We start from the raw sequence: 25,559 nt of genomic DNA, 5'->3' as shown, positions 1-25,559 counted from the left end.
TATACTGAGGAGATGACACATAACATAAAAAGGTGTAAACGGACAGCATCATTGCTGCTCGTGTTCTCGTTGTTGTGGAATATAAGTGGAGAGCAGATTCACTACACAATACCAGAGGAATTAAAAGAGGGCTTTGTCGTCGGAAATATCGCCAAGGACCTTGGTTTTGACGTCTCCCATATCGCCCATCGTAAGTTGCGAATAGCTTCTGAGTCAAGCAGAAAATATTTTCGAGTCGATTCGGAAAAGGGTGAGCTGGTCATCAATGATAGGATTGATCGTGAAAATATTTGCGCACAAAATGCTAATTGTTTGTTGCCACTGCAAGTTGTCATCGAAAATCCCTTGCAACTGCATCGTGTTGAGATAGAAATACAAGATATTAACGACAATTCGCCTCATTTTCAAACAAAAGATGGTGTGTTAAAAATACTAGAATCTGTTGCGTCTGGAGCTCGTTTTCCTCTCGAAAGTGCGGAGGATCTAGACGTTGGAAGTAATAGCCTAAACTCTTACTCATTAAACAAAAATAATTTTTTTAGTCTTAATGTAAAAACCCTAAAGGATGGAAGAAAAGTTCCAGAGCTAATTGTGGACAAACCGCTAGACAGAGAGAAACAATCCGTCCACAAGCTGATATTAACCGCATATGATGGTGGAAATCCGGTAAAATCTGGAACTGCTTTGATACAGATGATCATTGAGGACAGTAATGACAATGAACCAAAATTTGAACTTGCCCTATATAAAGCATACGTGCATGAAAATGCTCCAGTTGGCTCCAGTGTGATAACTATAAAAGCCACAGATTTGGACGAAGGTCTAAATAGTGAAATCCAGTATTATTTTGGTGCTCATACGACCGATCTCGTAAAACGCGCTTTTAAAGTGAACCAGAATACAGGAGAAATTACAGTAATCGAAAATTTAGATTACGAGATCATCAAGTCTTATACATTTGATGTTTGCGCAAAAGATAAAGGGAATCCAGCATTGGAGGGTCACTCTGCAGTTCAAATTGACATAGTAGATGAAAATGACAATCCTCCTGAGATTATTCTAACATCACTACCCAGTCCTGTACCAGAAAATGCGACAGTCGGAACCGTAGTAGCTCTGATAAATGTCAGAGACTTGGACTCCGGTGATAATGGCAAGGTTAAGCTAAATATTTCCTCAAAGTTTCCTTTTAAACTCAAGCCAACATTTGATAATCATTACTCTTTAGTGACTGACAGGCTCCTAGACCGTGAAGTTGAATCAGAATATAATGTAGAAATAGTTGCCCAGGATTCTGGTGTACCATCTTTAAAAACAACCAAGTCTGTCACTGTTAAAGTACTCGACGTAAATGATAACCCACCACGTTTCTCTCAATCATCATACATAGTGTATGTGAAAGAAAATAGTCCGGCAGGTGAGGCGTTATTTTCGGTAGCTGCATTTGATGTTGACACAGACAAAAACGCCATACTGACATATTCTATACTTGACTTAAAAGTAAATCACGTTCCAGCATCATCTTATTTTTACATAAATTCTGAGAATGGCACTCTTTATAGTATGAGCTCATTTGACTACGAAAATATAAAACTGTTAAGCGTTTTAGTCCAAGCGAAAGATCACGGTTCTCCTACTTTAAGCAGTAACGCCACAGTTCACGTGTTCATCATGGACCAGAACGACAACGTTCCCTCTGTTATTTACCCCTCCGCGCTCATGGGCTCTGTCTCTCATCAGAGGATGCCCCGCTCCGCTAAAGCAGGACACCTCGTTACTAAAGTCACAGCAGTGGACGCTGACTCGGGCCATAACGCCTGGATTTCTTATTGGTTAGCCGAAGCCACGGACTCGTCTCTGTTCACTGTTAATTTACATACAGGAGAGGTGAGGACCAAGCGTTCTGTTTCAGATCAGGATGAATCTTCTCAGAGACTCATCATAGGTATAAAGGACAACGGAGAACCGGTGCAGTCCACCACAGTCACTGTGGATATTCTGATAGAGGACGCCTTTCATGAGCCCATCTCAGACTATCGAAAGAAAAATACAGAACCCGATAAGAAAAGTGGGAAAATCACCTTATATCTCATCATATCTGTTGCTTCTGTGTCTTTGCTGTGTTTGGCGACATTTTTCGTTTTGTTGGTGAAATGCGGTCGAAGCAGTAGAAGCAGCTCAAGCTGCTGTATCAGACGGACCGATTCTGGATATAAAAACCCCAACAACCTGCAGATCCAGCTCAATACTGACGGACCCATTAAGTATGTGGAGGTTCTGGGAGGAGACGTGATGTCTCAGAGTCAGTCCTTCGGTTCCTATCTGTCTCCGATGTCAGAATTCAGTGATTTTACACTCGTTAAACCCAGCAGCACCACAGACTTTACAAACACGTTAAGCGTTCTCGATGCATCATTACCTGACAGCACGTGGAAGTTTGAAAGTCAACAGGTGAGCAAACCCCAAACTAACTACCCAGTAAAAAAGTTAATCTTAATGCCTGGCATTTCAAAGTGTTTTTGTTGAGACGACTTCAGGTTTATAGTCTGATTGGTGGGAATGAAAGCATGTAACTCCACTGACCCCTGCTGGATTACGACCCCCATTCCTGGGTTAAAGTACCGTAATACTTGTTGGTTTTATTCTGAAAATAATAGCGCACAAAGGGAAGTGTGTGTGTGTGTGTGTGTGTGTGTGTGTGTGTGTGTGTGTGTGTGTGTGTGTGTGTGTGTGTGTGTGTGTGTGTTTAGAAACTGTGTATCTGGTTTTGGTAACAGTTGTGATATTTTACACAATCAGTGGTTTATTTTAAATATTAAATGTTTTGCTATGAAAAAAACAAAAACAGGATATACGGTGCTGGACTGTTGTCTATTGAATTTGGTCATAGTTGTTAGTTGATTTGCAAATGTCTGTAAATGAGCTAGGTAGCTATTTCCTGCAGAGTATTTTTTGTCAATGTGTGTGGTTCTTTCTCGTTCTCACATCTGAAAAGTTACAGTTTTACAAAACAAAAAAGCATTGGTTAAATATTGTTATCTCAATAAATATTTCTCATTGGCTAACACTGTAATCATCTGAACTTTTTACTTCTGATGTGAAAATGGGATTAGCCTAACTGTAGTATTCTGTAGGATAATTGGTCAATACCACTTGGAGTGTTGGACAGACACACAATATAACACATTGTAATCTAGCACATTTTATAAAATCTTTTTAGAAATAAAGTAGCACCTTGATTCTTAAAATCCTCCAGTGTTGTTTTGGTAGGACATACTTTAAAACTGGTGCAAAACCTAATCAACAAAAGGGAAATCAGCATGGAACTTCATATGACTTCAACAATTCAATGTCCATGATTTATTTAAATTTGTGATTGAGGGTCCCCAAACCTTTGTTACATTAATTCAAATGCATCTTGTGTTTGTATGAGAGGTAACCTTTAAAATAATACCCTACACAACAGGAGATTTAATACACTAAAATGTATACCGTTCTTTTCATTTTAGTTGCTGTATTTAAAAACGTGTGTGTTTCTTTAAGAGGTGGCCGTCTTGCTATTGGCTACTGCAGCCTCTTTCTGCGCTCCAATAATAAGCAGGACTGTACAAAGAGATCCACTCCCTCCCCCTACGCAGGGAATCGCACTACGCACAAAGCCAGTTTAGACGGTGATGCGCTCCTTTTACAAATAATTATGGATTATAAAAAACGGGTCGGACCAAATGGACATGTCAAGCTGTTTTGTTGTGGGATTGTAAACTGTACATCCATGTGATTTTGGAATTTCTATTAACATTATAATGACAAAGATAATGTGGTTTCGAGGCTGGAGACGCCTTTTATTCTGGCTGTTCCTCTTTCTTCTATTGTGGAATAACGTGCAAGGGCAGACTCGCTATTCAATTCCCGAGGAAATGAACGTGGGTTCGGTTGTTGGAAACATTGCAAAAGATTTAGGGTTGAAAATATCTGACCTTTATGATCGTAAGTTACAAATAGCGTCTGAATCAGGTAAGCAGTATTTTAATGTGAATTTAGATAAAGGTGAGATGGTGGTTAATGAAAGAATCGACAGAGAGACCCTGTGCGGCCAGAACGCAAACTGTCTATTGCCGGTTCAAATCATAATCGAGGATCCTCTCCAACTTTACAGAATAGATGTTGAAATACTAGACATAAATGACAATTCTCCCCACTTTCAATCAACCGACCGGGCGCTAAAAATCGCGGAGTCCACGGTGCCTGGGACGCGCTTCCCATTGGAAAGCGCACATGATCCAGATGTAGGAAGTAATTCTTTAAAATCGTACACATTGAGTAAAGACGAATGCTTTAGTTTAAAAGTAAAAGAGCTCGGTGATGGTCGTAAAGTGCCCGAGTTGGTCTTGGAGAAAGCACTTGACCGAGAAAAGAAAGCTGTTCATCAGCTGCTGTTGAATGCACTGGATGGAGGAAATCCGGTTAAATCAGGGACCACCCAGATAAATATTACTGTCCTTGATATCAATGACAATATTCCAGTTTTCACCAAGGCAGTGTACAAAGTAAGCATTTCTGAAAACTCCAGTCCGGGGACTTCATTTTTAAAGGTTGTTGCTACAGATCCTGATGAGGGCACAAACGGTGAAATTCAGTATTCGTTTGGGGAGCACACACCCGATTCTGTGCGTTCGTTGTTTTATATTGATCCAAAAACAGGGGAAGTGCATTTAAATGGGCAGCTGGATTTTGAGACCACCCCAACGTACAATATCGAAATCATTGCTAAAGATGAGGGAGTCCCTGAAATGGAGGGTCACTGCACTGTACAGATAGATATTTTAGATATAAATGACAACCCTCCTCAAATCGTGCTCACGTCAAAACCGAGTCCGGTGCGTGAGGACGCACCGAGTGGCACCGTTGTAGCTTTAATAAGTGCACGGGATATTGACTCGGGTGTAAACGGAAAAGTTAGTTTACATACCAAACCGAATGTTCCTTTTATTCTAAAACCGACTTTCTCCAATGATTATTCTTTAGTCACCAATGGTGCTTTAGATCGGGAGACTTTTCCGGAATATGATGTAGAAATTACCGCAGTTGATTCGGGTTCTCCGTCTTTGAGCAGCAAGAAATTCGTTTCAGTAAAAATCTTTGATGTCAATGATAATTCACCAAAATTTACTGACTACTCATACAAAGCCCATATCAAGGAGAATAACAATCCAGGTTCAATAATTTGCACAGTATCAGCCTCAGACTTTGATGCTGGAGAAAGTGCAAAGATATCGTATTCTATACTTGACACCAAAGCTAAAGGAATGTCCATGTCCTCTTATTTCTACATTAACTCTGATAACGGCAGTATCTTTAGCATGCACTCATTCGACTATGAGAAAGTTAAAGTATTTCAGATCCAAGTTCAGGCAAGAGATCACGGCTCTCCGTCTTTAAGCAGTAACACCACAGTTCATGTGTTTATCGTGGACCAGAACGACAACGTTCCCTCTGTTATTTACCCCTCCGCACTCATGGGCTCTGTCTCTCATCAGAGGATGCCCCGCTCCGCTAAAGCAGGACACCTCGTTACTAAAGTCACAGCAGTGGACGCTGACTCGGGCCATAACGCTTGGATTTCTTATTGGTTAGCCGAAGCCACGGACTCGTCTCTGTTCACTGTTAATTTACATACAGGAGAGGTGAGGACCAAGCGTTCTGTTTCAGATCAGGATGAATCCTCTCAGAGACTCATCATTGGTATAAAGGACAACGGAGAACCGGTGCAGTCCACCACAGTCACTGTGGATATACTGATAGAGGACGCCTTTCATGAGCCCATCTCAGACTATCGAAAGAAAAATACAGAACCCGATAAGAAAAGTGGGAAAATCACCTTATATCTCATCATATCTGTTGCTTCTGTGTCTTTGCTGTGTTTGGCGACATTTTTCGTTTTGTTGGTGAAATGCGCTCGGAGCAGTAGAAGCAGCTCAAGCTGCTGTATCAGACGGACCGATTCTGGATATAAAAACCCCAACAACCTGCAGATCCAGCTCAATACTGACGGACCCATTAAGTATGTGGAGGTTCTGGGAGGAGACATGATGTCTCAGAGTCAGTCCTTCGGTTCCTATCTGTCTCCGATGTCAGAATTCAGTGATTTTACACTCGTTAAACCCAGCAGCACCACAGACTTTACAAACACGTTAAGCGTTCTCGACGCATCATTACCTGACAGCACGTGGAAGTTTGAAAGTCAACAGGTGAGCAAACCCCACACTAACTAGTAGAAAAGTTCATCCTAATGCCTGTTATTTAAAGTGTTTTTGTTGAGTCGACTTCAGGTTTATATTCTGATTGGTGGGAATGAAAGCATGTGACTCCACTGATCCCTGCTGGATTACGACCCTAATCCCTGGTTTAAAATAACGTAATACTTGTTGGTTTTATTCTGAAAATAATAGCAAACAAAGGGAGCCGTTCTTCATATAATTATTGTTTCTGTTTGGGCACAGAACAAACACCGATATCCATTTTAATGCATTCATAGGGAATAACACACAATTGTAATTTATTGATAATGACAAAATGTCTATCAAAACACCAGGATTATAACATAACTTATGATTAAGGTGTTGTATACTGATCTGAAGGCCACTGGTTTAAGCCCCTCCAAGTTGCCACTGTAAGGACCTTGAATAGGCTCCTAGCCATTAATTTATTGCATTGTAGTATTTGGCCATAATTGTTTATTGCTTTGCAAAGTGTATGCAAATTAGCTGTTTTCTTGGAGAGTTTTTTTGCCAGTTTGTTTGGTTTACTCTTTACTGTTCTCACATCTGCAAAGTTACAGTTTTACAAAAACACTCCCAAAAGCACATCGGATAAATATTGTTATCTCAATAAAATATTCTCACTGGCTAACATTGTAATCACCTGTACTTAAAAAAAAAATATTTGGCTGAACTTAATTAAATTATGGAAAGTATTTCCACACAACTGAATTTATTTCTTTGCACAAAAAGCAATTTTGTTTATCACACAATTTATTTCAGTTGGCTAAACTTAATTTGATCTCTTAAGTCCAACTCAACTCATCATGGTGTGGCAAAGGAATTAGCATTAAGCCAACTGTAACATTCTGCAGGAAGATTGGTCAATGACACTTGGAGTGTTAGACAGACACAATATCACACGTTGTAATTTAACACATTTTTTAGAAACTTCTCAGACATGAAGTAGCATCTTAATTCTTGAAATTCCTCCAGTGTTGTTTTTGGTACTTTAAATGGATGCAAAATTTAACCCACAAAAAAAAAACCAGTCTAAAAGTTCATATGACATTGACAATTCAATGCTTATCATTTATTTAAAATTTGTGATAGAGGGTCCCCAAACCTTTGTTACATTAATTCGATACCTCTTTTGTTTGTATGAAAGGTAACCTTTAAAATATACACAACAGGAGACTTAATACATTAAAATGTATACTTTTTCTTTCATTTATGAATGCGTGTGTTTCTTTAAGAGGTGGCCGTCTTGCTATTGGCTACTGCAGCCTCTCTCTGAGCTCCAATAATAAGCAGGACTGTACAAAGAGATCCACTCCCTCCCCCTACGCAGGGAATCGCACTATGCACAAAGCCAGTTTAGACGGTGATGCGCTCCTTTTACAAATAATTATGGATTATAAAAAACGGGTCGGACCAAATGGACAAGCCAGGCTGCTTTGTTGTGGGATTGTAAACTGTACATCGATGTGATTTTGGAATTTCTATAAAAATTATAATGACAAAGATAATGTGGTTTCGAGGCTGGAGACGCCTTTTATTCTGGCTGTTTCTCTTTCTTCTATTGTGGAATAACGTGCAAGGGCAGACTCGCTATTCAATTCCCGAGGAAATGAACGTGGGTTCGGTTGTTGGAAACATTGCAAAAGATTTAGGGTTGAAAATATCTGACCTTTATGATCGTAAGTTACAAATAGCGTCTGAATCAGGTAAGCAGTATTTTAATGTGAATTTAGATAAAGGTGAGATGGTGGTTAATGAAAGAATCGACAGAGAGACCCTGTGCGGCCAGAACGCAAACTGTCTATTGCCAGTTCAAATCATAATTGAGGATCCTCTCCAACTTTATAGAATAGATGTTGAAATACTAGACATGAATGACAATTCTCCCCACTTTCAATCAACCGACCAGGCGCTAAACATCGCTGAATCCACAGTGCCTGGGACGCGCTTCCCATTGGAAAGCGCACATGATCCAGACGTAGGAAGTAATTCTTTAAAATCATACACATTGAGTAAGGACGAATGCTTTAGTTTAAAAGTAAAAGAGCTCGGTGATGGTCGTAAAGTGCCCGAGTTGGTCTTGGAGAAAGCACTTGACCGCGAAAAGAAAGCTGTTCATCAGCTGCTGTTGAATGCACTGGATGGAGGAAATCCGGTTAAATCAGGGACCACCCAGATAAATATTACTGTCCTTGATATCAATGACAATAATCCAGTTTTCACCAAGGCAGTGTACAAAGTAAGCATTTCTGAAAACTCCAGTCCAGGGACTTCATTTTTAAAGGTTGTTGCTACAGATCCTGATGAGGGCACAAACGGTGAAATTCAGTATTCGTTTGGGAAACACACTCCTGATTCTGTGCGTTCGTTGTTTTATATTGATCCAAAAACAGGGGAAATGCATTTAAATGGGCAGCTGGATTTTGAGACCACCCCAACGTACAATGTCGAAATCATTGCTAAAGATAAGGGAGTCCCTGAAATGGAGGGTCACTGCACTGTACAGATAGATATTTTAGATATAAATGACAACCCTCCTCAAATCGTGCTCACGTCAAAACCGAGTCCGGTGCGTGAGGACGCACCGAGTGGCACCGTTGTAGCTTTAATAAGTGCACGGGATATTGACTCGGGTGTAAACGGAAAAGTTAGTTTACATACCAAACCGAATGTTCCTTTTATTCTAAAACCGACTTTCTCCAATGATTATTCTTTAGTCACCAATGGTGCTTTAGATCGGGAGACTTTTCCGGAATATGATGTAGAAATTACCGCAGTTGATTCGGGTTCTCCGTCTTTGAGTAGCAAGAAATTTGTTTCAGTAAAAATCCTTGATGTCAATGATAATTCACCAAAATTTACTGACTACTCATACAAAGCCCATATCAAGGAGAATAACAATCCAGGTTCAATAATTTGCACAGTATCAGCCTCAGACTTTGATGCTGGAGAAAGTGCAAAGATATCGTATTCTATACTTGACTCCAAAGCTAAAGGAATGTCCATGTCCTCTTATTTCTACATTAACTCTGATAACGGCAGTATCTTTAGCATGCACTCATTCGACTATGAGAAAGTTAAAGTATTTCAGATCCAAGTTCAGGCAAAAGATCACGGCTCTCCGTCTTTAAGCAGTAACACCACAGTTCATGTGTTTATCGTGGACCAGAACGACAACGTCCCCTCTGTTATTTATCCCTCCGCACTTATGGGCTCTGTCTCTCATCAGAGGATGCCCCGCTCCGCTAAAGCAGGACACCTCGTTACTAAAGTCACAGCAGTGGACGCTGACTCGGGCCATAACGCCTGGATTTCTTATTGGTTAGCCGAAGCCACGGACTCGTCTCTGTTCACTGTTCAATTACATACAGGAGAGGTGAGGACCAAGCGTTCTGTTTCAGATCAGGATGAATCCTCTCAGAGACTCATCATTGGTATAAAGGACAACGGAGAACCGGTGCAGTCCACCACAGTCACTGTGGATATACTGATAGAGGACGCCTTTCATGAGCCCATCTCAGACTATCGAAAGAAAAATACAGAACCCGATAAGAAAAGTGGGAAAATCACCTTATATCTCATCATATCTGTTGCTTCTGTATCTTTGCTGTGTTTGGCGACATTTTTCGTTTTGTTGGTGAAATGCGCTCGAAGCAGTAGAAGCAGCTCAAGCTGCTGTATCAGACGCACCGATTCTGGATATAAAAACCCCAACAACCTGCAGATCCAGCTCAATACTGACGGGCCCATTAAGTATGTGGAGGTTCTGGGAGGAGACGTGATGTCTCAGAGTCAGTCCTTCGGTTCCTATCTGTCTCCGATGTCAGAATTCAGTGATTTTACACTCATTAAACCCAGCAGCACCACAGACTTTACAAACACGTTAAGCGTTCTCGATGCATCATTACCTGACAGCACGTGGAAGTTTGAAAGCCAACAGGTGAGAAATATAAGAATATTTATAAGTATAACAAATGCTTTTAAATCCCAACACTTTTCAATATTTTTTTTCTGTTGTGTGAAGTATAATTATCTTATACTTCTTATAGTTATAACCGCGAAAAGGGTTATTTAAAAGAAGGTTTGACTGGTAAACAGTGTCTGTAAGAAACTATGGTCTCATCAAATTTTATTGTATTGCTGCTTAAGGCATATTTACATAATTATAAAAATAAATACATTTCCGTCAGGCGTTGATCTCTTATTATTTTTTATAAAATGAATGAACATGCATAAATCACACCCTTATTTGTTAAAACACACATCTTTCTAGTAAAGGAAAAGGTTTGTTTACTGCAATGTACGTATTTGTGATGGTATCCGTTTACGCGAAGAAAAGATTCTCAAAAAATCAACTGTCAATGAACAAGTTTTATGTATTAGTTATATAGTAAATCACTAACCTATTGAATCCACTCAACGTTTAGTTTATTACTTTAGTTGTAACGAAAACAAATAAGCACCAATACAATAAAAATTTAAATCTGATTGGACAATGTAGGACAGATAGTTTTGGTCATTTAGCGTTCATTAGCTCACATGACACAAAACAATGTTGTTAATGTGATAAAATAGTGCCAACACAATCTGTGTTATTTATCATGGTTCAATCGACTAGTCCAGATTACATTTCTGCCCTGCGCTCAGTACGTACTTGGACTGGTGGAACACAAAGTGTGTTAGCAGCTTGATCTTTGTTATGGCATCTACCTTCTACCATGCGTATGCGCTTGCGCGATGAAGAGAGTGGGGTGCTGACTGGCAGATGTTTCTTTGTTGTACCCACAAAACTCGTAACTTTCTTCCAATGAAAAGCTGCTTCTTTTCTATAGGCGCACAACCCCCCACCTGCTAGCGGTCAGCTCTCTGAACTGAAGTATCACTTACACAATGGGAAACTTGGCCGCGGTGCGCCTTAAAGATTTAGAAGGATTATTTATAATGTAGTTTCAAACGTAGAATAATATATATAAACTATTATTTTGTATTCTTTTTTGTGACGGATTGTATATGGGACAAGCTTATCCAAATTTTATAAGGAACTACTTCGCTAATGATGGGATTGGACCACATACGGATGATGAAATCACCAAGCGTTGTGATTTGGATAGCCGTGGGTATGTTCTTTGAGGTTAGGGCACTGGAACTTCTTTATTCTATAGCTGAAGAGTCTGAACTGGGAACTGTTGTCGGACACATGTCCAAGGATTTAAATATTGATGTCCCGGTTATGATGCAAAGGGAGCTACAGGTCATCTCGGAATCTAATGTTAAATATTTTGACCTGGATTCGACAAGTGGAGCTTTGGTGATGAAACAAGTTGTGGATAGAGAAAGTATTTGCAGTGCAAGTTCATCATGTCACATTCGGGCTCGAATTCTACTTCAGAAACCTCTGGAAGTGCATCATGTTGCTGTGGAATTGGTGGATATAAATGACAACTCGCCTGTTTTTCAAACTAAAAATACTTCATTGGAAATTTCGGAAGCTGCTGCTCCAGGAACTACTTTCCGTTTGGAAAGTGCCAGAGACCTTGATGTGGGGGTCAATTCAATGCACTCTTACACACTCAGTCCGAATGATTGTTTCATTGTAAAAGTAGAACTAAAAAGCGATGGAAGTAAACTTCCCATACTGGTGTTGAACAAACAGCTTGACAGGGAAAAACAAAACGCATTCAGGTTAACCCTGACTGCAGTGGATGGCGGTAAGCCAGAAAGATCTGGAACTACCCTTCTTTTTGTGAACATTCTAGACATCAATGACAACGCGCCAAAGTTTGATAAATCTGTGAAAAGGGTAACACTTTTAGAAAACTCTCTCCTTGACACATTAGTAACTATTTTCAATGCTTCTGATGCAGATTATGGTCTGAATGGAGAGATACTCTACTCGTTTGACAAATATACCTCCATTCATGTTCTAAAACTTTTTAGAATAGATCCTATCACAGGTGAGATGACAGTAACTGGGAAGGTAGATTATGAGCAAACACAATTATATGACATTACGGTTCAAGCCAGAGACAGAGGAAGTCCTGCCATGGAGGGTTCTTGTAACATTAAGTTGGAGATCACTGACGTTAATGACAACACTCCAGTCATCACCATTAATTATTTTACTCATGAACTTAGTGAAGCTGTAGGTCCAGGCACTGTTTTTGCTATTTTAAACATTGAAGATAAAGATGTTGGAAAAAATGGAGAAGTGAATGTGCAGATCCCATCTGGTTTGCCTTTTAGGGTCATTTCTTCTTACAAAGGCCAGTACAGTGTAATGACTGATGGTCTTCTAGACAGGGAGACTGTTTCTGAGTACACCATTACTGTTATGGCCAGCGATTCTGGCTCCCCAACTCGTTCCTCTCAAAAATCCATTGTACTTCATCTTTCAGATGCAAATGACAACATCCCACGCTTTTCACAGCCCTCCTACTCAGTGGAAATAGCTGAGAACAATCCTCCAAATGCTCCAATTTTAACTGTATCTGCATTTGATCCAGACATGGGTGAGAACGCAACTTTGTCATACTTCATACTGGACAGCAACATTGGTGGATCTCCTATAACCTCATATGTGTATATACATCAGGAAAAAGGACATATTTATGCTATGCGGCAGCTTGATTATGAGCAAATGAACATGTTACAGTTTGTGGTCCATGTCCGTGACCATGGTTCTCCAGGTCTTGGCTCCAATGTGTCAGTGCATGTTTTTATCCTTGATCAAAATGACCACTCTCCCATGCTTTTGTATCCTCCACTTCTGCCTGATGAAACTCTACATTTTTTGGTGCCCACCTCAGCTGGTGCTGACCACCTGGTCAATCGAATATTTTGCATGGACAAAGACAATGGATACAATGCCTGGTTGTTCTACAGCTTAGCTGGACTCGATGCAGCACTATTTCACATTGGTGCCCACACTGGAGACCTTAGGACAGCTAGAAAGCTAACACTGGAGGAACAGAAGAACATATTTAGCTTTGTTGTGTTAGTGCAAGACAATGGCATGCCAGCGCTTTCTACCTCCATAGCAGTGAATGTCACCCTGGTTGAGAAAATGACTGACATTTTCTTAGAGAAAAGGAGTTTACCCTCCAAAGAGACTAACATCTCAGGAGATTTGACATTCTACCTTATAACATCTTTATCCTGTATCATAGCTGTGTGTCTCTTAACCATCATAGTAGCTGCAGTGCTATGGCTGAGTAAATATGGTCACCTGACATGCCTCATGCATCAATTAGGCTTTAAGAGTGCACTGCACCAGCATCAACCCAAGGACTTTCACCTGCAGCTCAACACAGATGGTCCTATTAGGTACCTGGAGGTAGTCAGAGGGACTGAGGTACATAATACATACACCTATGAACCATGCCTCTCCACAGTTTCTAGCAGAAGTGATTTTGTGTTTGTAAAAACACCAAAGGGTGCCATGAGCACCAGCCTTTCCAGGAGATTGTTTGATCACTCACTATTGAAGGTGAGACTTTATCAGATCAACTTGCCTTTGCACCAGTACTACCAATTCATGATGTGACAATTTAACTTCATTTATATCACTTACTGTACTTATGACACAGAAATTCAGTTTTTCAAATAACTCTGCTCTCTTTCCGATACATTTTATTTTGTTATGGCATATACTTATACACCTAGTAAATATAAAAAAGACTTTATATGCTTTACAGAGTATTAGGAGTATAAATAGAGTAATTGGGTGCCCTGACTACCAATGTCTTTAGTAGTGTATTTACTGATATCAAAAAGCTTTAAATTTTTTTAGATGTTACACGTTTATTTAAAATATATCGTTTAAGCATATTTTTAAGCTTAAAAGAAATTCATAAGCAGTCCTAAAAAACTGGTTATGAGTTTGGCTTGTGAAAATACAAGAACACTTCAAGAGGTGTGAATAATCTATTAGACTTCAGGGAGACTCGCACCAGGAGACTTCCTATGCTAAAGCAAACAGTGACATGTTGCCACAGAGGGAAGCTATAATTTGTAAAGGAAACACTGTGTGTGTGTGTGTGTGTGTGTGTGTGTGTGTCTGTGTGTGTGTGTGTGTGTGTGTGTGTGTGTGTGTGTGTGTGTGTGTGTGTGTGTGTGTGTGTGTGTGTGTTTGTAAGTGTAAAGCTGTTGGCTACAAAGCTGCAGTAACAAAGCTGTTGGCTAAAAACTGGTATATCACATTGTTAATCTTTATGAACCATTATAAAGAAAATATTAATAATAATGACTCCGACTGGATTTAAATTGTTTATTTCTTCCTTTTAAGATGTAAAGAGTAAAAGACATGGAGTGATTTGCTTCCTATCGACTGCATTGATTGAAACTTACTTACTGTAATGCACTTTGGTATTTCGGAATGTGGGGGTACCACAAAATTAGAGAAAGTCATTACCCTTACTATTATTTATTACTGGTTTTCGAACCGTTGCATTGCCCATCATTTTTTATGGGTCTCAGAGAGTGCCATCCTTAGTTTATTGGGTTCTTAGTTCCTGTGAACAAAATTTGAATCAGCAACTTAAATTACAAATGCCAGGTGACTCGTCATTCTAGACATGCTATATTTTTAATAGCACCATGTGACTAGGACAAAATATACATTTTACCATACAAGCTGCCCTAAAAAACTGTAATTTACCCAACATGCAGACAAACAGGTTTATCTTGTAGGAATTCTCATGCAGTTCTTTAAATAATTTTGCCAATATACTGGATATTTGAATGCAGTATTGGTTTGGACATACTGTTGGGTTGAGTTGTTGGTGAATTTAGGAGGAAGTGTTAGATTTGCACCCTTAAATGCACTTCTAAAGGTATTACTTTTAAAGAAAGCATGCTTTGAGGCTTTGCACATGCACATCTATGATTTCAAAGATTGCATTTAAAACCACTTCTGCAATGCAATGCAAAAAAATGTAAATGTGTTCATGACTCCATTTCACACAGCTAAAACACCCAACTGGAACTGGAAGTTTCGAAACACCATTTAAAATCGCAGCCTTCTTCAGCAAAGGACCGGGGCAAAGTGCACCATGTATTTCCACCTTGTGCCAGCCTTCCAGAACACTGAATTCTTGAAAACATGCTGCAACAAAAGCAGTTTTTGCTAACATGTTGTCAATCTGTATATCTAGACAAACGAGTGGTCACATGTTCCGATCAGAAACGTTTACAGTATGACTGAATACCTTAACAAAAAGCAATGTTAGGAAATACCTGATGTACAAAAAAGATGCCCTTAAAGGTTGTTTATAATGATGCTATACAGAAACATTTTAAATAAATGAAGAATGTTTATTCCTCTAAAGAATTATTCAATTCACAATTTTTTATAATATTCGATTGGTGAGCTGATAAACATTAAAAATAATAAATGCATAAACATTTATAGTGCAAATAAAACATGGCCAAACAATTTTCCTAAATAAACCAGGCATAAAAAAAAACAATTAAATTATTAAAAAAAAGTTTCCTGGTCCATCCATAAGAAAGCCCATCATGCACCATTGTGTGCACCGAGTTCTTTCTTATGTTGTTCACAATGAACCGGTGTGTTTCTATAGCATGGACCCATTCAAGTGTTTCAGTATCATAATTGATTTTTTAATAATTCACACCAACTACTCTGCTACTGGAGATCATCCACTATGTCTGGCAGTCTCAGCTTGGATTCCTCTAGAGTCCTCCTTTATTTACTTGCAGGTCTGTAGCTAAGTGTGTAAAATCCTATTCAAATCCATTTCCTGTTCCAGCCATAAAAGCCTGTATAACATTACAGTGGAATAGTCATCTTGAAACAGGAAGCCAGTAAAACAAACTTTAAATCATTTATTTTCTTTTTCTCCTCCCACAGCAAAAGCCACCGAACAATGACTGGCGCCTACCACCGAACCAGAGGCCTGGACCCAGTGGGTAAGAAATGATTTTATTTACATGCACTTTGTTAAGGAAATTGTTTCTCATTTCTTCTCACCAATTTGATCTACTTATGAGGATAAAGTAAAAGTTGGCTTCATGATACATTTTAATGTTCCAGCAAAAATACTATAGTAAAACATTATTATTATTATTATTATTATTAATAATTAAAACATATATTTACATTAGGGGTGAAAACCCTTTAAGAATCATCCTTTCTAGCACCATAATTTGTAAGAGCCGAGCTGCATACTGCTTTATTTTAATATTAGAATATCTAAGAGGACATCACAGTGATTAAAGTGTGGGTGTCACACAGAAAAAGGGATCCTGTGAAACCTGGGTACAGTTCTTACTCTTAGTCACTCTCTGTAAGATGTGTTTTATAATCTTTCTATGTTTTCACTGGGTACTCTAGTTTTTTTACCATCTGGAAACATGCAGTAGGTGAAATTTTTGCTCCAAATTGACAATTGTTGTGATTAAATAAATGAGTAATGTTCTAATGCTTTGTCCAAGTTGTATATTTGCTTTGTACCCAGTGGTTCTGAGTGGCACCAGACCCAACCCAACTTGTTATTTAGTGAAAATGAATAGCCAAATAAATGAATTTAAAAATGAATGTACCCCAAAGAGGGTCCTCTACTGGTATTAGACAGTATTTTAAGTTTGATTAACAATTCATAGCAATTCACAACCAGCAGTTTAGAGCACAATAAGACCTGCTTTCTGTATGAGAATGATGGCATCCCTTCCTCCCAATTATAAAAGCAGCAAAACTTATGAAGACAGTATTTACTGAAATGTTGGTCCATACAACAAAAAGCTAAGTACAACAGTGTACTTCAAAACAATTGACCAACAGGGAAAATTAAAAAGAAACAGTTTCTGAGATACTAAATGTCAAATGAAATACAGAGAAAGACTTTGTGTACTAAATAAGAATTTGTGTACTTGTGTACTATAAGTTATATAAGTTATATAAGTTATATGTCATTGGGGGCATGTGGATGTCAGTATCAGCCTGATTGGCATATGGGTAAATGAGTGATGGGCACATTGCTGCTATTCCTATGTTCCAGCCAGCACAGGTTCCACACCCTGCAGCAGAGGTGGACTCCGTACGAGAAGTCCAGGTAGAGTGCAGGAAGTAAAAGTGGACAGTAGTGTGTGCTGCAGCTTGGCTTCATGTGGGAAGCCATGTAGTGTTTTTTTCTAAGTTTTTATAGCTACTCAATGTGTCTTCCAGCTTGACTACACACTTTCCATTAATCCTGGCATTGTGGGTCTGTACTTGGTGAAGGTGTGAACAGCTTCACTAGAGCAGACCTCAGGTTTTTGGACTGATGTGTATTGCTGAAGACTGTGTGTTGCATCTTGCTCTGTAGGTTACTGTTGCACTGTGTGTAGTCTTGCATAGTAAAGCACTATTTATTTCTCTGGAATGGTTTTGCCTTGGCTTCCTAGGACTGTGTGTAGTCTGTCTATATAGAGTAGATAATATTTCTGTTGTTCTGTTTTTCATTTCAATTTCTTGTGTTTTCAAAAGTGAGAGGAAAGTTTTTTTCTGACCCATAATACTGTGTAGAGTGATTAACAGTCTGACAACTTTTTAGAGTAACTTATTTTCAGATTCTATTCTTTTCAGATTCATTACACTGTTGTTAGATGTCCTTACAGTTAACATGTTAACCATGGTTGTTGCTCAAAAGGCTGGATCAATGTGTATGAGACCCAAAATAACAAATGCACTTTGTCCCCTTTACTACTTAGTAATAATTGTTTATTTAAATGTAAACTGTGAAACAATTAATGTGCAAAATTGTGCTAGCAGTTTGTTGTCCATGTTGTAATCATTATTATTGGATATCAAACAGATCTTTATAATTTAACATGTGTATTCACTTTCGTAGAACTTAAGCACAACTATGGCTAATTTTCATGCATTTAATCAAACTTGGTGAGATTCTGATAACCTACAAATTTAGGACAGTTTCGGATCTAAGCACAAAAGTAAACAGATGTGTGGCTTAATAGAAAATATGAAGATTTTAAAATATCTGCTTTTGTACAGTAAACTAGACTTACAGAACAGATCGTCTACACGTTAACGCAAACCTGAGTTAAGTAGATTTCATCCAGCTGCATCAGCTCTTCACGTTTACCGAACTGTCTAAAAAAAATAAAAACCTGAGAATCAAAAGAACCAAATAACTTTAAGCATAACAACATATATGTATTTTGAACCCAAGTGCGCCTGACCATCAACACGTTAATGGTACAAAGCTTTACAACGACACTTTGTGTCAGCTATTTAAATGCTGTTTATATTCAGGTGAAATTAAATGCAGGTGGCAGTAATCAGGTGGGTGGAGCGATAGGCATGTACACCTTCTTAATCTTATAATTATCCAACCAGCCAGTCATGTGGCAGCACTACAGAAAGTAATTTGAACCAAGAGCTTCAGTTCGTGTTCACATAAACATTAAAAAAATCTGATCTGACTGTCGTTGACCAAGCATGATTGCTGGTGCCACACAAGCCAGCTGAAGTATTTTAAAAAATGCTGCCTTTTTGGACTTTTAAAACACAGTGGTCTCTAGAGAGTTTCACAAAATGGCACAAGAAACAGAACAAATTTAGAGTAAATGGAGATAGAGTAAATGATAGTTCTGCGAGCAGAATTACCTTGTTGATTTAGTTGATGTGAAACTGGCTGCTTCAGAAGGCTGCAGTAACTCAATTATCTGCTAGTATGGTGAAAATGAAAAGAATTTCAGAATGCACTTCTGACTACAGCAGCAGCAGCAGAAGTAGACTAGGTGCTACTCCAGTCAGCCAAGATCAGGAAACTTGGGCTACATTGGCTACCAGCACCGAAAGTTGACAGTTTAATTAACAATGAATCCTGATTTTTGATGCAACGTGTATTTTATAGGGTCAGAATTTGAATGAAATAGATTTAATGCATTGACACAACCTTCCTATTCAAGCTGGTGTGTATAATGTTTTCTTGTCATTTCGAACAGGGTCTTAGAGCATGGGTTCCATGAGTTTAGTGTACTACAACCACCCCTCCCCACATAGGTTTTATAAATTATATTTTGGACACAGAAAAATAGGAGAAAATGACAGCAACTATGTGATGCAGGACCATCAAGGTTGACCAAATATTTTAAATTCTGGAATTACATTTACATTTTCGGCATTTAGCAGACACTTTTATCCAAAGTGACTTACAATTATGACAACATGATTTTTAAGCAATTGAGGGTTAAGGGCCTTGCTCAGGGGCCCAACAGTGGCAATTTGGTGGTGGTGGGGCTTGAACCAGCAACCTTCCGATTACTAGTCCAGTACCTTAACCACTAAGCTATCACTAGAATTAATGCTACAAAGAAGTAAGGCTGTTCAAACAAAAATATACTTCTTCCAACCTCCCAAAAGATGCACAAAGTTGATCCATTAGATTTTATAAGACCTCACTGTGTTGTGGGACACAGTATGTCATGCAGACAGCTCTGACAGCATACACTGTGTGAAACTGCCATTTTAAACACAACCTCTTGCTAAGGATCAAATAAAAAAAGTAAATAACTTAAAAAAATGTATTTATTTATAAGTAAATAAATAATAATAATTAAATAGGAGATGATCCAAATTTGTAAATAAGAATAAAATATATACACTGGTAGTGCCATTTGTTGCTTTTGGGGTTCCACAGATTAAATATCCGGCTGCAATAAAATAAATATGTTGGCCAGATTAATCTTAGCACCATTCCAACACAACATTAGCAAAAGCAAAAGATCAGTGTGTTTCTGTGTGTGTGTGTCTCGACCTGTTTTCCTGTCTGATTACGTCACAGCTGTCTCTGCTGAGTTCGACTGCAGCCTACATTTGCTGTGCGCTGCTTTTGGGTCCCAAACAAAATGGCCGTCATAGCTCATCAGCCCAGCATGTTCATGCTGAGGACAGGCGAGTGTGTGTGTGGTTGGTGTATGTGTATGAGATACTAAAAACCATTGTTTTGTCATGCAGAGCTGGAGTTCGTCCTGAAGATGCTGTTCCAGGTGCAATAGTGGGAACAGGACCATGGCCGAACCCGCCCACTGAGGCTGAACAGCTCCAGGCTTTGATGGCTGCTGCGAATGGTGAGCATTGGTCCTGCTTTTTATGTGAATAAGTCATCTCATTACTGATGACTCTCACTTTCACCTTGCTCTGATACCCTTAATTGGAAATGCGTTGGGCTCTGTGCTTTACACCAGAATTTTTTTCTGGTTTTTACTTTAACCTCACAGGTGAATATTTAAAAATATTTCATCAGTAGATGATTAGATACACTTGTAATTGAATTTCCAGCTATTTAAAATAATCCAAATTAATAATTATTACATATAAAAAAGATAATAATAATAATATGTCCAAGAGACATCATCTAGTGCAAACTTGATGTACTTGCAAGTATAACACAGCAGGTAAAGAACTGCATTATATTTTACTTTTAGCTTAAACAAATAAAAGATACACTTTATACTAACAGCAATCTAGAACCAAAACGATGAAGAATGATTCTTGCTGTATTCCATTACCTTTACAACATTTGAACCTAAAACAGAAATCTAGTGTTTGATGTCTGATTCCAATCATTATTTATTAATTTATTTATTTATTTGCAATTTAAGATGGAAAACAATTAAATGTTAGATGAAAAAAAAAACAAATAAGGTCTTAAATAAGATAAAATAAGAGCTATTTGCTTTGTGGGCACAATGCAGTAGTGTTGACTGACTTTTCAAACACTGGTGAAGCTTTTAAACATAGAGGAGTCTTTATATCTCCAACACAGCTGCAGTCCTCATCACACTGTGTAAAGCCTCATCATGAATCAGTTCTAAGGATGTCTATTCACTGACTGTTTTACTGATAAATACATTATACATGAATTCTGGTTGCTATTCATTTGGTAAATTTATCACAAAATGCATTACTTTGGCATAGACCAAACTGGTACTAAATGGGTAAGAAAACTGCCCGTGTCTCACATGAACAAAAAAAAAAAAAAACAGTGAAGAATATTTGTGGTTGTTTAGGTTGTTTCCTTGAAGGCCAGAACTGTGTTAGATCCAGTTGGTGGGGGAGATTGTTATTATTGCATATACTGTATAATGCACAGCGGGGGATGGGAAGGCAAAAGCAGGTCACATGCAGACTGCAGTGCAGTCCTTCAGTCATTGTCAATCTGAATTATGGCTTTTTGCACCAAATCAAACCGCAAATTATATTTTACAGCTTATTTGTGCTTTATATTTGCACACTGAACCATATTCTATTTGTTAAAAAAAAGTAATACAAATAATTGCCCTTGATAATAGAAAATCCAGAGCAATATATTTTAAAGGGACTCTTTAATCTAGAATTCCTCCAGATTCTTCAGGCTCCCAGATCCTCTCTTGTGGAATCTCCTTTTCAGCTCAACCCACAGTTAGTTAATGGTGTTTAGGTCAGGGGACTGGAATGACCATGGCAAAAGCTTATTTCTGTCCTCATTTAACTATTTTTGTGAACATTGAAATTTATGTTTTGGATGACTGTCCTGCAATAATTTTTAATGCATTTTTATTTGTACTTGGCTGGTACCTCATAAAGTCAATGGTGCCATTTACCATAATAGGGTTTATTGTCCTTTACATAAAACAGCCTAGAGACTCTTTTATTTAGATAACTAGTAACCAGAAATGGCAAAATAATATTGATTCTTCATCAATTAAATAACTGGTTGTTTTAAACTTTAATTCTCCAACATTGGTCACATATTAGTTACTAAACACCCAGGTACACAATAAAAGTCAAATTGTAAATGTTTCAGTTGTGATCTTTTTATGAATGTCTGTGTCACCATGTAATTGTGACATGGTTTGTTTAAAACAAAAATATATATTTTATAAGCATTTTTATTTTCATAAAATTATTTAATTTAATGTGAGATTTGAAGATATTTTAGTAATCTTGTTTACCCATCATTTACAGAGGGTGTCAATCATTTAAATGTAAACAGTGACCATTGTTCTGAATGACAAGTTTACATATTTGCACTTTGGTAGCACATTGGTTTTTTTTACCTAATGTGTGTCATTTTATTAACAATACTGCATCTAAACCCATCGTGCCTAAAAATTCTAATCAAAAATTCTAATTTCTTTCCCATGTTGTTTACTGTCTTTTTAGCTGCTAATGAAGCCACAGCAACATTGGGTCCTCGCTACAATGCTCAATATGTCCCTGACTACCGCCAGAACGTCTACATCCCGGGCAGCACTGCTACACTAACGGCTAACTCCCAGCAGCAGATGCCTCAGCAGGCCCTGCCTCCTCCTCAGGCTCCACCCCAGGGCACACCAGCTGTTGATATTCCTAAGGCTGCCCCAACTCCAGCCAGCAAGAAGAAGGTCACCAAGAAAGAAGAAAGAAAGAAGTAAGACGGGCTGGTGAAGAGTTGTGGAGCACTACTGCTTAAATCTGAGTGCTTTTCTTCTGTGCATGTTACATTTTTCCTCCTAAAGGAGAAATAATAACCAGTAAATTTTCCTGTACATGATGCAAATGATTTCCAGCTCTTTTTGGTAGTTTTTGAGCCTAGTCCTACCTGAAAACATCAGGAAAAACTATGTAAGATTAAATGTGTTTAGATTCCTAAATCTTTCACTTAAGGCACTGAAGTCTGTCTGTAACCTTGTATGATATTGTTAGTGGAAAATAACAGATCTTTTTGTCATGTTGAAGTTTTTGTTTTTGAATACAAAGTAGACACTTCTTGTGGTGACAAGAATGACAAAGGTGATGTTTGGTTTCTCAAAAAGGATGTGCCATAGCCCCCTTCCTCTTGCATGAACTACTTTGACCATACGAAGTATTAAAATGAACTATACAGTGTGGAAAAAAACTAGAACAGAGTAAAATAATAAATTTTCTTTATAAAAACACCAACAGATGAAAAGTTGGACTGTTTTGTAGGAAAAAGAGTAAGATTGGATTCAATCTTCTTAAATTGTGTATCGCTGCTTAGGCAATGATAGGTTGATCATATATAATGATATATAAACACCCGCTGATGTTATTTTAATCCATTTATAGCTGTATATCAATCCTGTGAACCCACACCAAGTAAAATATGCTGTGATTTTGTTATGGTTTTCCCAGTTTAATCTTGGACAATTTGTTGTCTCCCTGGCTGTTGGTATTATATCACATTGGGTGGATAAATAAATGACAAAAAAGTGAACTATCATGCTTATGGAGAAGGTGATTGGGTTGGTCTTTTGTTTGGGGTTGATAAGAAGCTACTTTTATCCACTAACCTGATGGGAGAATCTAGAAAACCAGGGATTTAATCAGACTGGTAGGCTAATCTCAGTAAGCGTCCAGATGTGAGAAATTCTCCAATATTGTATACACACCAAATGTCCCCCGACATCCCACCCTAGCCTTTCTTCACCCTGTAAATAACTGTCTGTACAAAACAGAACCATCACGATCAGGCTAACTCACAGGAATGTTTCACTATTTTTTAGAAAAAAAATCTACATAAAACAAACAAAAAAAATCAGTGTATTCCTATAGATACAGAAGATCTCCAGCTAACCAAACTGTACATACAACCTGCAGTCTGTCTTTGAAAAAAAAGTAAATAATAAAAATTCATTCGTAGCTTAGGGGCTTGTGACGTGTGTGCATATTTTTGTGTTTTTCCCTTCTTTTCTTCTTTTTGACTTTATTTCTGAACTGTTATTTCTGAAAGCTAATAAAAGAAAGATCTCTAGTGGTTTTAGCTTGCCTTACATCCCATGCAATCCCTTTCTATTCTTCTGTGCTTGTAATTACAGTAAGATATTAATGCTAGCGGAATGGCATTTCCTGTCTGTTTAACTATTAATAAGTAAATCTAAATGTTTGTCTGCTGCTTGAATACTTTTCTGTATTCAACCGTGATAACCCTCCTTAACCCGCTTAGTGCTTCATGTTACACTTTTTCTTTTATATGCAGATATTTATATGGCTGTTAATTTGTTTAAGTTTTTGTTTATTAATGGAACACTTACATTTCAAATAAAAGTTTGTCAGAACTCACTATCAGGTCTGTTGCGTGTCTTTAATATCCTTCTAACTTTGTTAAACATTTATTATTTATCAGTATCCTGTTATAAACCTGCACACAATTACTGTTTTTAATTAATAAATACAGCAACAACATTTGTGAATATTAATGTTTAATTAAGGTTATGTTTAAATAATCATAAACATTCCTTAAAAAGACATTTAAAGACAGCATGTTGTTCAACAGTATCTAAATATCTTAGAATTAGAATTTATAATGACCCCACAGATGTGCAACTTACAGTCCTAACTTTGTTCAACAGCAGCAGATAAATATACCATTCCAGCTATCACCTAATATTGCACAAGTTGATCTTAGGATTACATGTGGCCATGGAAAACTCACTGGAAAGGCTCCTTCCTTTGACAATCTCATATCACTGAGCTCGTACACATTTATACTCACATGAACACAGATCATAAAGCATGACCTTTAAAACTCAATCACACATGAAAGTTGCACATTGAACTAATTACTCATGGATCGCCAATCAAAACCTTTTACATTTTTTAAACTAATGGGACATAAAAAAAATCCAATGTCCTTTCTACTTTCTGTCAGGTTATTAAAGTGGTAATAGAAAACTGGCATTGTTTTTAAAGAAATTATAATATAAATTTTTTATTAATTTGCTTATTTATATTTTATTTAACATGTACTAATTTTGTTGTACATCTTTTAATGCTTGTACATGTTTTATTTGTAAATGTATTGTTTTTAATACAGTTATAATTAATACAGTTGCATCGTTATAGGCTGGGATAAAACTGGCTGTGGTACTGCACAGATGGAGCTCACAAAATGGCTGACAGAGAGCGAGTAATGGTTGCCATGGTGATGGAAGAAAAGAGGTTATTTTATGATCCAGATGCCTCATTCTGTGTAATTAGGTGAGGAACTAAATGAACATGGCACACCAATACTTGTACCAATGTATTGCTAGTGTACAGTATTACCATCAGGTTATTAAAACATTTAATAAACACTAGTCCACTTTCTGTAGTGTCCTCGGCTTCAACACAAAAAGGATAAACATAAGATACAGATTAAGTGAGGTAGCTGCTTTGGTTGTATGTAAAGAATGGAGAAAAAACAAACAGCAGAGGAGCATTGTGGGATAAGATGAGGCAGACTGCTTCCCTGCTTAAATCAGTTCTAAGCCATTGATTAGCCAGTAAATGCATCA

The 25,559-nt window shown here is 37.9% G+C and overlaps 1 protein-coding gene across 1 annotated transcript; it reads left to right on the top strand.

Annotated features, from left to right (window-relative positions):
* LOC134332889 (protocadherin Fat 1-like) lies at positions 1-24,346 on the top strand. Its single transcript, XM_063014722.1, has 9 exons — positions 1-2,486; positions 3,544-3,671; positions 3,787-6,248; positions 7,762-10,218; positions 11,111-11,186; positions 11,318-13,764; positions 16,150-16,208; positions 20,257-20,369; positions 22,447-24,346. The coding sequence occupies exons 1-9, from the start codon at positions 13-15 to the stop codon at positions 22,695-22,697; spliced, it is 10,467 nt and encodes a 3,488-aa protein (XP_062870792.1). The 5' UTR covers positions 1-12; the 3' UTR covers positions 22,698-24,346.
* Positions 24,347-25,559: the final 1,213 nt, after the last annotated feature.

The sequence above is a fragment of the Trichomycterus rosablanca genome, chromosome 18 (genome assembly GCF_030014385.1).
Source record: "Trichomycterus rosablanca isolate fTriRos1 chromosome 18, fTriRos1.hap1, whole genome shotgun sequence".
Classification (NCBI taxonomy): domain Eukaryota; kingdom Metazoa; phylum Chordata; class Actinopteri; order Siluriformes; family Trichomycteridae; genus Trichomycterus; species Trichomycterus rosablanca.
Note: the sequence above shows the minus strand (reverse complement) of the source record. Positions and strands in the feature narration are given on the sequence as shown.

Coding starts and splice junctions, on each gene's coding strand:
- LOC134332889 (XM_063014722.1), top strand. CDS start 13: ATGACACATAACATAAAAAGGTGTAAACGGACAGCATCATTGCTGCTC. Junction 2,487..3,543: donor ACTAACTACCCAGTAAAAAA/GTTAATCTTAAT, acceptor TGTTTCTTTAAG/AGGTGGCCGTCTTGCTATTG. Junction 16,209..20,256: donor CAGAGGCCTGGACCCAGTGG/GTAAGAAATGAT, acceptor TTTGTCATGCAG/AGCTGGAGTTCGTCCTGAAG.